The sequence below is a fragment of the Schistocerca cancellata genome, chromosome 6 (genome assembly GCF_023864275.1).
Source record: "Schistocerca cancellata isolate TAMUIC-IGC-003103 chromosome 6, iqSchCanc2.1, whole genome shotgun sequence".
NCBI classification, from domain to species: domain Eukaryota; kingdom Metazoa; phylum Arthropoda; class Insecta; order Orthoptera; family Acrididae; genus Schistocerca; species Schistocerca cancellata.
Genome location: NC_064631.1, coordinates 434,086,477 through 434,099,080, shown reverse-complemented (window position 1 = coordinate 434,099,080; position 12,604 = coordinate 434,086,477). Strand labels below are relative to the sequence as shown.

The 12,604-nt window shown below is 38.4% G+C and overlaps 1 protein-coding gene across 5 annotated transcripts in view; it reads right to left on the bottom strand.

Annotated features, from left to right (window-relative positions):
* Nucleotides 1-5,758, bottom strand: part of LOC126088119 (S phase cyclin A-associated protein in the endoplasmic reticulum) — a 581,441-nt gene extending 575,683 nt beyond the window's left edge. For 2 of the 5 annotated variants that reach the window (XM_049906218.1, XM_049906220.1), the window contains exon 1: nucleotides 5,308-5,740. In XM_049906218.1, coding sequence (XP_049762175.1) covers nucleotides 5,308-5,404 — 97 coding nt within the window. In that variant the 5' untranslated portion in view covers nucleotides 5,405-5,740. Of the gene's footprint in view, nucleotides 1-5,307 lie in introns of all 5 variants that reach the window. The other 3 variants (XM_049906222.1, XM_049906223.1, XM_049906219.1) reach the window with 2 other exon arrangements.
* Nucleotides 5,759-12,604: the final 6,846 nt, after the last annotated feature.

The following is a 12,604-nucleotide window of genomic DNA, read 5'->3' as shown; positions in this document are numbered from 1 at the left end:
TGATGGTGAGACAAATCTGAGTACAAGCTGCAAACAGCTGGACAATGCACATGGTACACCTCAATGACAAACAGTAACAGAGAAGACCTACGGTCGACTAGTCCAATGGAAAAACTGTCTAACACTTGGAACTGAACCCTGGCGATCCAGTAGCAGTCAGGCACATTGACTGTTGAACTCTGCTGATGGACAATTATGTTATGATCACATAATTACTTACAAAAAACGTTGTACTGTAATTACAAGTGTGTACAATGAAATTTCAATCTGGAATCTCCATACTTGCAGATTCCCAATGCAGTTATCTTATAAGAATTGTGTTTTACACAACTTCTATGTTGTTCAGCACAGGTATTTAAATAACTAACATGGGTTTCATCCAGAATTTAAATTGGGCATGTCCACAGGTAGACAGCTTATGCTGCGTACAGACACAAGGAATGTAATTATCTCCAGGAAGAAGAGAAAGAGGGAGAGAGTTAGTTTCAACTAGATATATCAAAGCCTCAGTGAGACAGTAGTGTGACATAATCCGCAAAGCTGCTTACTGACAAAACTGGCATCAAAACCCATGGTATGAAATGAAGTTCAATCAAGACTGATTCTGAATTTCCTCTCTGCTCTGTTTGTCTGTAGTAAATCTTATGCCCTGATTTAAATTCTATTTGGCCTTCATTTTTTTTTTTCACTTTACTTCTTATAGCTCAATTTATCTAACTTTTCCTAATTAAAGTACTCTTCTAAATCCAATAACATACACTCAGATCACAAAGTTCTGGAGTTTACTACCAGTAAATAAAAATGTGGCCAAAGAAGTCAAGTTTCTAAAGTCCATGTAAGTGTTTATCTCATCAAACTTCACATAACAAGGTACAAGAGCAAAAGTAACTATGAATATTCAAAAGAACTAGCTCCTCTTCTATAGTCCAATCCAAGAACAAAGCGGGTTTGTGCATGTCGAGGCACAGACAGGGAGGACATTGTTGATGATACCAAGTGACGGTTGCGGTACACACGTGCGTGTGCTTTCTGCTGGAAGCAAGCATATATCGTTCAAATTATGTCTCTCGCTTACTTATGCAGGATTTATCACTTACCATCATCACCAGCAATAATAACTCACAACAAATTAAATAGAAATTCACTAAACAACTCACTACGATCACATTTAATGCTTGCATTAATTACGGCACTCAGAGCAGAGCACTCAGAATACTGCTGAACGGTCATTGACTATTGGAGTATGCATGACATAGCTGCGCAGAACAAGCCTAAACCCAATCATCATCCAACTATAGCAGCAGTGTACTGTAGGTCACGGGAGGAGTGAAGTATTCCCAATTATTGGAAAAAGGCTCAGTCCATTCCCAATTTCAAGTAGGGTCATCAAACAGATGCACAGAACTGAAAGCTCATATCTCTTTAGAATTTTGGAATATTTTACGCTTGCATATTATGACGTTTCTGGAGACTGAAAATTATTCTGTAGGGATCAGTACAGGTTCTGAAACAAAAATCATGTGAAAGCCTGCTCGTTCTGTTCATCCACAAGACCCAGAAAGTACAGACATCAGCACCCAGGTTAATGTCTTCCTTCCCTTGTTGTAGGTATTCGATACAGCTCCGTATTGCCACCTAGTGAACAAAATACGAGTGTATGGAATAAAAGACCAACTGTACAACTGGACCGAAGGGTTTCTACCAAAGTCAACACAGCATGGCATTCTCAATAGAGAGAAATCTTCACACACAAAAGTAACTTCTGGCATATCCATAGGGAGTGTTATAGTGCCATTACTTTTCATAGTATACATAAATGACCTAGTGGATAATATCAGAAACTGCATAAGGCTTTTTGCAGGTGATGCTATTGTATACACAGAAGTTGTAACACTAGAAAATTATAGTAAAATGCAGAGAGACATGTGCAGGAATGATGGTTGGTGTAGAGACTGGGAGTTGATCCTCAGGATAAACAAGTGTGACATATTGCACATATATAGGCAGAGAGAACCATTATCGTGTGATTACAAGTTTGCAGAACTATTACTGAAAGTGATCATGTCCATAAAACTTCTATAATCAGGTGTAAGGAGCAATTTAAATGGAATGACCACATAAATCTTAACGCATGTGAGGCAGATGCCAGTCTGAGATTCATTGGAAGAATCTTCAAGAAATTTAGTCTGCCCGCTAAGGAGGAAGCTTACAAAACCCTCATTAAGCTAATACTTTAGTACTGCTCATCAGATAGGATTGATAGAAGAAAAAGAGAAGATCCAAAGAAAGAAAAGCACTTGGTTACACATTCATTTAGTAAGCATGAAAGCATTAAAGACAATCAGCCAACTTCAGTAGCAGAGGCTCCAAAAGAGGCATTCTGCATCACCAGTGTATTTTACTGTTGAAGTTCCAAGAGTGTACGTTCCTAGAAGAACCAACAAATCTATTGCTTCTTCTTAGTGTTAGGCAGATGCACAGCCAACTCTAGCTGCAGGTGCTATAAATGAGGCATTCCACATCATGGTGTGCTTTACTGTTAAAAATTCCGAGGGCATACATGCCTAGAAGAGTCTACCAATCTGTTGCTCTCTCCGCTATATATTTTGTGAAAAGACCATGAACGTAAATTTAGAGAGATTCAAGTTCACACAGAGGCCTGTCAGCAATCTTTCTTCTCATGAACCACCTGGGACAGGAACAAGAAGTGACTGTGTTACGCACAGTACCATCGTTGTACCTTTAATGTTCCATAGTTTAATGGAGTGGATAAAAGACATGAAAGTTAAAGGGAGATAGGTCTGGGCTATGGGAGAGTGTTGAAGTGTTTCCCAGTTGAGATGCTTAAATTTTTGTTTGGCGAGAGCTGCTGTATGGGGACATGCACTGCCTTGCAGAAGAATCACTTCTCTCTCATCAATAACTCACACTGTTTGTGGCAATATGCCTGCCTAACTTTGGTCAAAATCTTGCCATAATATTGTTTATTGTCTGACACCTGTGCAGAGTCAGCGATCATAACTCTCATGTGTTATTTCATCTCAAATCATACAAGCCAAGTCAACTCGTGGTCATGAATTTCTCTGGAAAAGAAAATTAGCCCTCTGTATCATAAGTGTTAAGAAATAAAGTATTTTCATTTTATCTTAATTTTTGTAAACAGTATGGCCCTTTTAAAAATGTATATTTTGTAAATAACTCTTAAAACAGTAGAGAAAAACAGAATATATAAAACTAATAAAACAAAAGTACTGGAGACCTAGCAGATGTTTTGCATTAAAGCTCCCTCTTGGAGTGTTGAAATTTTGTTGACACCCGCACACTTATGGGCTTCCTTTAACTTACAAATTTAAAAAGAAAATATAAAATTTGAGTTAATTTTTGCACCTTTTTTTCCTAATTTGGAAACACACAGAAGGCTACCTCTTCTTTCATATTACCAGATACTACTGATGTAATTACAAACAGTATCTTCTCTGCTCCAGTTATCAGTATTATGTAAATATTTATTACTAAACATGGAAAAAAGTGGTGGTGGAGGAGGAGGAGGAGGAAATATGATCTATCAAAGAGGTCATTGGTACCATAGGACTACGGAGAGATGGGGAAGGAAAACGGTGGTGTCCTTTCAAAGGAAGCAATCCCAGCATCTCCTCGAAGCGATTTAGGGAAATCATGGAAAACCTAAATTAGGATGTCCGGACACAGGTTTGAACCATCGTCCTCCCGAATGCGAGCCCAGTGTGCTAATCACCACGCCACCTCACTCGTTACCCATCAAAATCTAAAGTAGTAGTTATAGACTGATCTGCAGCATAGCTGGAATCTAAGCGGCAACAGTCTGATTGTGAGCTGGGAAAAGCTACAAATCTGAATGAAAAATAAAGATTTTTGTAATAGATTGGTATGTAGCGATATAGATGTCCATTTCAGAGTGAAGCATTTATCAATAGCAATCCCTAAAACAACAAGGCAAATTCAGAAATGCTGTACTACATAATAGACAAACCCCCAAGGTGTATTTTAGTGCATATTGTGTACATATATTGTATATCACCCACAAAAAAAATGCAACAGAGGAAGGTGGGGGTAAGAGGACGCTGCATTGTTATTAGACATGAATGACAAATTTTTAGTTGAAGGTTCAATTTTATAAATTGAGCAAGCATGTTATGAACAATGCTAAAAGACTAAGTTTGGGCATCAGTCAGTCGTCGTCTTATTCCTACAACGATATTTCGACAGGGCATATATTGTGGAAGAAATTAATCTATGACCAGCAGCAAGCCCCAAATTTGTTTGAATATTCAATTCACCAGAAAAATTTTAAAATTAACTTACGCTAACAAAGTTTATTCATTTATTTGTCATGCTCTGTAGATCCCACCAAGGAGGAGAGATTTCTGTGATATGGAATGAGCTAAAGTACACATTAGTACAAGACAAAGACATCACAGAAATGTAGTGTACAGGCTGTATTAACAGAAAACTTTCACTATACAGCTTCATGCACTTCACACTTCCGTTGCGTAAATTAATAAGAAAGCTGCTACTCTGGAAAAAGCTGCTGCTGTCTGCTGTTTATAAATCTGCTATTAGTTGTTTACTGTTTCCTCGATTGCAAAATAGTTTCAAAGAAAATAATTTTATATAGCCTATGTAATAGTCCTACTGAGTCCTATGTACAAAACGTTATTATTCGTCATACTGTATTAGCGTATAAAACAGTGCCAACTGCCATGTAGCTAACAGAAATTTTCAGACACTGAATCTAGATATTTAGATAATTTGTAAAAAAGATTGCTAATGAGGTACATTTTAAATTCTTCTTTTATCCGTGTTTGTCTTCAGCGAAAACACATGAAAAGATCCTCGGTTTGTCAATTTACTGACATTTGCAGTGCTAATGTAGCATAAAAGTATAACTAATTCTTAATACATATATTATTATAAAATTTAAAAACTTTTTGGAGTTTCTTCAAGAATTTTAAAAGTTATGTGTATGAATGTCTCATGGTTCTTCTTGACATAAAAAAAATCTGTGAAACTAGAAAGGCAGCAACAGTATCAAAAATGAACCAGATACAAGTATTAATTAAGTTCATAAACAAACCAAACATTAACGACGAAGTAGGATAAATCTGGATTACAATATCACTGAAGGCACATTGAAACAGATTAATAAAATTTAACTGGACATACTGACAGCGCAGTTCGTCGGCAGCTGTCAAATGTTTATCAACACCGTCGTAACTAGGCTCCATTATTACTACACCTTCAATGCATATGAAACCATACAGAACATACCTGAGTCTAGCTGTGTCTGGTTAAGAGGTACGTGAAAGGCAATCGAATGTTTCGCCGATTTTCCTTCGTCTTGAACGACCATCCGTAGTTCTTCCATTTCGCCCTACCCTGTTCATTTACCGTAAATTGTCAGTTTACAAACTACACTCGCAGAGTATTTAGGTTCCTATACAGCATGCAGAACTACAATTACACCACTCTGTACGACGTTACATCTAAACTATAGCCATACAATTCAAAATGACAGTTGAACAAAATTTTGACATTTGATTAAACCATTGCAAACGTTATTAACAGAATAATCTAAAGCTTGACAACTGTACTCTGATAAACAAAATTTTATTTATTGTCATCTTTATTGGTTTTGGTTTATCAAAAAGTGATTACATTCGAATTACTTCCTAAAATATCAGTTTTCCAATGTAAACAGCTTCTCCCCCTCTAAACACATGGTGTCATATAGCCAACTATTGAAAGCAAAAGCAGGAACCTAAATGTCAGAACGGTGTGAAGCAATCAACGAAACAAAAAAGTTCCTTAACATAAGAAGAATACAAAAATACATTAAATTAAAAATCTTATAAAACGAGCGATGAAAAATTCCACAGACCGCTTTCTTTTATTATTTCATTTTCCTGACTATGGGATATTTACTTGATGAGAGGCTCTTCAACCACACAGCTGTATACAAAAATGAAAATTTTAAATAATGATGGCAAACTAAGTCAGCTGAATAAAATTTAATCATTGCACAGTGATTTATTTCTTAGCGAGTATCCAGAAACTGACAAAACGAAAAAATTGTATCCTATGACTAGAGTATCAACGAGTCACAATAGGAATCGGTCAACTTATTTACGTGGCAGTAATGCTTTGTAGGGATATGAAATAGAATGATCACATATCTCAGTTGTATGTAAAGTAGGTGGCAGGCTTCCGTTCACTGATAGAATATTGGGGATATGAAATCAGTCTACAAATGACGATTGCTTATAAAGTAGAGCGTCGATTATCCGAAGTAATTGGGGGACATGGGTGTTCGGAAAACTGGTTTGTTCGGATAATCGAACTGTACATGTTTATTTGTCAAAAAGAAGTACTGTACAGTAAATTTATTCATAAAAACAGGTATCTCTTTTAGTATTACAAAGTAACATACAAAGGCAACTTCAGTAGGAATATATAGTATGTGGCACAGTTTATTAAACAAAAATATATACACATTACGGCTTGTTGATCCATCAGTAGAATCAAGCATAGCTATAAAATTTGCTATTCTTGTCTTTTGTTTTTTTATATCCGTAATTGTCGACTTCCCACCTTGTACTCATTTGATAAAGTGGTTGCAGATTCACCTTCTTCTAACCTTTTAATAATCTCGTACTTGTCCCTCATAAAAAGGACAACACGTTTGTTTACGTTTAAGCATTTTGTATCGTCAAGTTCACTTCTTCACGCAGCAGCACACAAGTGGTCGTAACAGAGAACAGAAGGTGACTGTTTGCTCCGTGAGAAGCTGTTCTTGGGGGCGCGCAATCCTTCAAACTGCGCGGAGCGGCACTCCTCAACTCTAAGCTGGCTCAGCTGTTGCTATGAACAGCTTTGATACTGCCGCTACTTCTACTGCCAGTGCCAAGCCGACAGAAGTGTGCTGATTGTTGAAACATAGCGACTGGCGGCTTGGCCGGTCAGCAGCGCCTTGTGAAGGCCCATTAAGGTCGGGACACACACGTCCGGGCCGTGTCAGGGCCGAGCGTCGGAGGAGTGACGGCCGTGCTCCGGTCCGTTCCTGCAGGGGCCACACATGACCAGGGCACGTCCGCGTCTTTGTTGTTCCTTGTAGTGTGACTCGGACGTGGTGATCTGTGTTTCTGTTTGTGAAAGCTGTAAAACATGTTCACTAATTTTCGTAATAGTGAATTAGGACTTACAGCACTTGCTTTAGACGAAGAGGAAAAAGAACGAAGGCAAACAAGAAGAAGAAAATTATGGATCCACAGTGCCTGGAAAACAAGACCAGTACAGGAAGAGTTTCGATTCATTATTTTCTCATCTCATCTTTAGAGGGAAAGCACGTAACAATACAGGCTCCAAACAACTGCTTCTTGCTCTCGTTAACCCATGTTATAATTTTATTGCAATAGACGTGAGAGCGTACGGAAAAAAGTATGATGGAGGCATTCTAGTAAATTCAAACCTTGGAAAGTCATTGGAAAACAATACGCTTAGCATCCGAAAGAGTAAAACTTTACCCGGAACTGATGTTCAATTTCCAATGGTAATTGTAGGCAATGAAGCTTTTCCTCTCAAAACATACCTGATGCGACCATATCCTGGCAGGAACTTAACAAATGACAAGGCTATATTTAATTATTGTTTGAGTCGGGCAAGAAGAATATCTATAAATGAATTCGGTATATTGCAATAGAAATTTTGAATCCTAATAACCTTACAATGATTGTGATGGCTGCGTGTGTACTGTACAACTTTATTCGAAAAATCGAAGGTTATAGGGTGCCCGAACAGAGGATGGATCAAAAGGAAACTGCTGAGGAATCCGGAAGACCATCAAATCTTCGAAACCTACCTCGAATTTGTGGGAGATCAACAGATGCTGCATTTGCTGTACGAGAACAACTCAAAAAATTCCTGAATTCTCCACAAGGGACTGTGGAATGGCAAGAACATGTCACCTTGGCGACATAACGATGACATAAACCAAACATCTGTTTGTAAAATAAAAAGTAAATAAATATCTTTCGGGTATTAAAACTTGTATAGTTTTTATCTTACCTTTGGCCTGTAGATCTGTTGCAATTGTCTTCCAGACTCTGTCTTTGTACTCGATATTCCTGTAGTTTTCACTTCCCTGATCGCAAAGAACAGGAAACTTACGAACTTCTTCTATTAGTCGTTCCACATCCATGTTTTGTACACAGAACAGTCTTGCGCAGTTGCACAGCTCACAAGACAATTCTACCGTCAGGCCGTGCCCGTCACGTGAAAAATTAAACACGGCGAATCCCGCCCGGCCCGGCTCCGGCCCGTTGACGTTCCCTGTGCACGGCCCGGTCAAGTGGGGCCCCGCTACATTTATTTTAATGATGTATTTCGATGTCCGGGTGACGGCCGATACTCGGACGTGTCTCGGCACGGACACGGTCCGGACATGTGTGTCCCGACCTTTAGAAGCAATGTTCCGCCAGCGGTGGCCCAGTGTGGCGACTACTGTGGGAAACGGCTTGGGAGTGAGGGGGATGATGGACGGTAGGGTGGGAGAGTAACAGGTGCGAGCGAGTACACAGTTCGGTTAAGCGGTAGTTCGGTTGACCGACGTTCGGATAATCGACGCTCTACTGTAAATCACTCATGCGACCCAACCTAGCATATAGCTCCAGTGTATGGGACCCGCACTGTAGCAGATATGAGTAATAGCTGACACTAAACGCATACAGAGAAGGGCAGCAAGATGGTCACAGGTTTGTTTGACTCATGGTAGAGTTTTACAGAGATGCAGAAGAAACTAATTGGCAGCACTTGAAAATAGACGCAAACTTTCCCTATTAAGCCTACTTAATAAAGTTTCAGAAGCCATCGAGAATCTAGGAATACACTGGTACTACAACTCCCTATGTAACAGTGCTGTAGGGCTCATTAGAACAAGATTACATTAATTACATTCCTTCTACGTTTATTCCACTTGGGATCTGTGGAAGGTATATTAGCATACTCGTTTTGTTTTTCATTGTATATATTTATTATGTATTCTTGCTCTTTTACATGTTCCACATCATAGAGGATCTCCTCGCTATGGATCAATTGGCACAAAAAGTAATTTTAGTAGTGGTTTTGATACATAATCGTTAACGTATCATGCGATCTGTCTGGCCATGGCCAGCAGACGATTTTGACTTAGTAATAGTAACTGTAACATGTTTTAGTATTGATTGTCATATTACTTTTGTTTTAAAAAAATGGCTCTGAGCACTATGGGACTTAACATCTATGGTTATCAGTCCCCTAGAACTTAGAACTACTTAAACCTAACTAACCTAAGGACAACACACAACACCCAGTCACCACGAGGCAGAGAAAATCTCTAACCCCGCCGGGAATCGAACCCGGGAACCCGGGCGCGGGAAGCGAGAATGCTTCCTCATGACCACGAGCTGCGGACACTTTTGTTTTACAGTATCTATTGCAGTATGATAGTTCAAATTGCAATATTGCATCCATGTTACATATTTTACATTGTTGTGAACTTATGCTGTCTGTCCAGCCATGGATGGTAAATGACAGAGAATTGGTAATAAAGGTAATGTAATATAATCGAAACAGCACTTTAGGCACTGCAACTCATTTTTCCTGTGCTCTACATTTGAAAGGAACGAGAAGAAGCTAACAACTGGCACAGTGGGAAATTCTGTCTGTCATGCTCTACATACAGGTTTGCAGAGAATGCATATAGATATATATTGCTACTGTGGTGAAGTTCGAAACGTGTATATTGTTGTCAAAGAGATAGATTGTTACCATTGATGGTGCTGCTGTCTCTGTTCTCAGATAGCATGGTTGTGTAGGGAATGTTGTTGTTACTTAATACAGGACTGGTTCATTCAGGTAAAAGATTCCAAGATATGTGAAGAGAAAAGAACTGTTTAAACTGGAGTGGTGAGTTGGGTGAAGTCAAAATGTGCTGCATCCATGAAAGAAGTACAATTTTCACATGAATGTAAAATTAAACGGTTATAGGTAGCTACTCAATGTGGGATATAAACTTGCTGAAATAGAGAAAGATTATCACAGGTCTAACAATATTTTATGCCAAGACTGAAAAACAAAAGAAGTATTCAGGGGCAAGGAACACTGAATTAATTAATTGAGGTAGTAACTTCTGTTCTGGTTGGAGTGCATTTCAACTGGCATTATAGCGACAAAGAGAGATGATGGCAGTTGGATTATTACAAATTTGTATAAGAGGAGTGATAAGGACTGGCTGATGCGGAATTAAGCTTCCTTGCCATGATGAAGAGTGAGCACCTAAAGCTAAAGTAAAGTTCTGCCTTCTGATTTTGTCATGCCATTTAGTACTCACCATGTCATCCTCTGCCAGTACTGTCATTTGGTTGTGGTATGGGGGCACGGGGTCAACAGAGTCTCCCACCTGTTATCAGTTTCTCAATTGAGTATGAGTAGCTCTTCAGTTGGCTTCATGAGGCTGAGTGTACTCCATTCCAGTCCTCTCACTTACGAAAAACCCCTGGCATTACTAGGGATCGAACATGTGTCCTGCATGTAGCAGCCAGATAACCTGAACACTTAGCTACAGAGTTGATGAGTGTCAAGCTCGTCAAAAAAATCGACAAACATTGATAGTGTTGGGTTTTGGAATATACCTTAGATATTTTAACTCTGTTCCAGTAGTATTAATGAAGTACAATTTTGAATAAGAAAATCAGTTATAGATGATGATGCTATAATTGAGACTAACAGAATAGTATAAGTAGACCTATTGGTTGATTTTTAGATGACATGAAGGTGGTATGTAGGCCAAATGTAGCTCAAGACTTGGGAATGAATGTCAAGGAGCAAGGTGCAAGGACTTATGAAAATCGAAATAGTAAACGAAAAATGAATTATTGTCAAAGTAGTTCATAATATAACCCTATAAAAAGATGTAGAGATGAATGAATCTTTATCATAAGTAATTTGAGATATAAGAAGATTGAGAATATGGGTTTGGATTTAAATGGAGAAAGATTTGACCATGTGAATTTTGGTTCTGGATGGATAGGGAAGATGAAATGTAGTTTGGATGATCCAGGCTGGTCTGTTTTTGGAATCTAGTCCAAATACCCGATTTCATAAGTTGGTATTGTTGATTTTGAAGATTAATAGTGAGTATTTGTCCATGTTGATGAATTTGCAATTCTCCTTTAAAGGCAAAGTGAAGGAAATTGTGATATAAACAATGTAGTATTCCTGGAGTTGGAATGACATCCCATCCTGTTGCAAATACTGAATTAAGTGTTTTTGTTGACAGTGCTGATCTTTGCATGGGACATGACCTGGTCATGCAGCTGCTGCTGGTCTTAATGTTGCCTCTCCTGGTGTGGAAATATATATTGGTACTGCCATGGCACATTGTAAGATGACATTGCTAACTGGGAGAAATGGGAGATATTTGGGGAAATTTCAAATGTTACTGTAGGACCTGAGGAGGGACAACTATAAGTAAAAAATGCACTTCAATTGTTAAAGATTTCTTAACAGACAATACATGACACATAAATAGTTACTAATGTCAAATCACTGGAAGACGTGTAACAAGTGGGTATGGCACCTTGATGATGAACAGAGGGGCACTTAATGGCAACTGATGTTAAACAGAAGTACCAGTATGTTGCAGACAGACAATTAAAATTATCCACAGATAGGCAGATAGAAGTACGGAAGAGAAATTAGTTCTATGTGCCAATGAGAATGTTCCCAGTATGTGCAGAACACAAGCTCAGATTAAGGGAGGATGTTGGCTGTGCCATTTCAAAGGAGTCACCCCTAATTCACCTTAAGCAATTTAGATACAATCACAGAAAACCTAAATCAGGATTGGTGAATGTGGGTTTAGACATCTGTCCTCAATAGGAGTCCCCTGTTTTACCATTATGGCACCTCACTTGGTAACAAGCAGTAGTGACGAAGAAACAATTAAAGTATGTTGACAACTGATTGCAACAGACTGTCCACAGCTGTTGCTAATGACATCTGACAGGCAGATGAACTGTAACACAGACTGCCCGGCATCAGTTTTTAAAACTAGAAGGTGATATTGTTACAAATTGCAATTCTTCATAATAGTTGAGAAGGCTCAAGTTTTTAAGCTAAACAAAATTGTAAGTGCACTCGCCATCTGTTATGCATTCTCTCATTTAATAACTTGTTTAATATTTAAATTTCCTTAAGAGAAAATAATAAGTCACTCTAGCACCTCACTCTTCTTACTAGTCGAACCAAAATATGCAGAAAGCTGCAATTATGTAATTTTCTCACATAACAAAGCCCTGAAATTATTCATTCCTTATCCTTTTTATCAAATAACATATGTAGCACTAGTGTTAAATCAGTGAGGTAATAGTGAGACAACTATCACATGTGCACTTAAAAAAGACAAAGAATACTTTAAAATTGAGTTACATCACTGTTACTAAACAAAGGAAAAATAAATAAAACACATTGATAGCACAGTACATCTCAGTGTAATGTACCTCTGCCAGATGTTTCAATTTGACATGGTGCC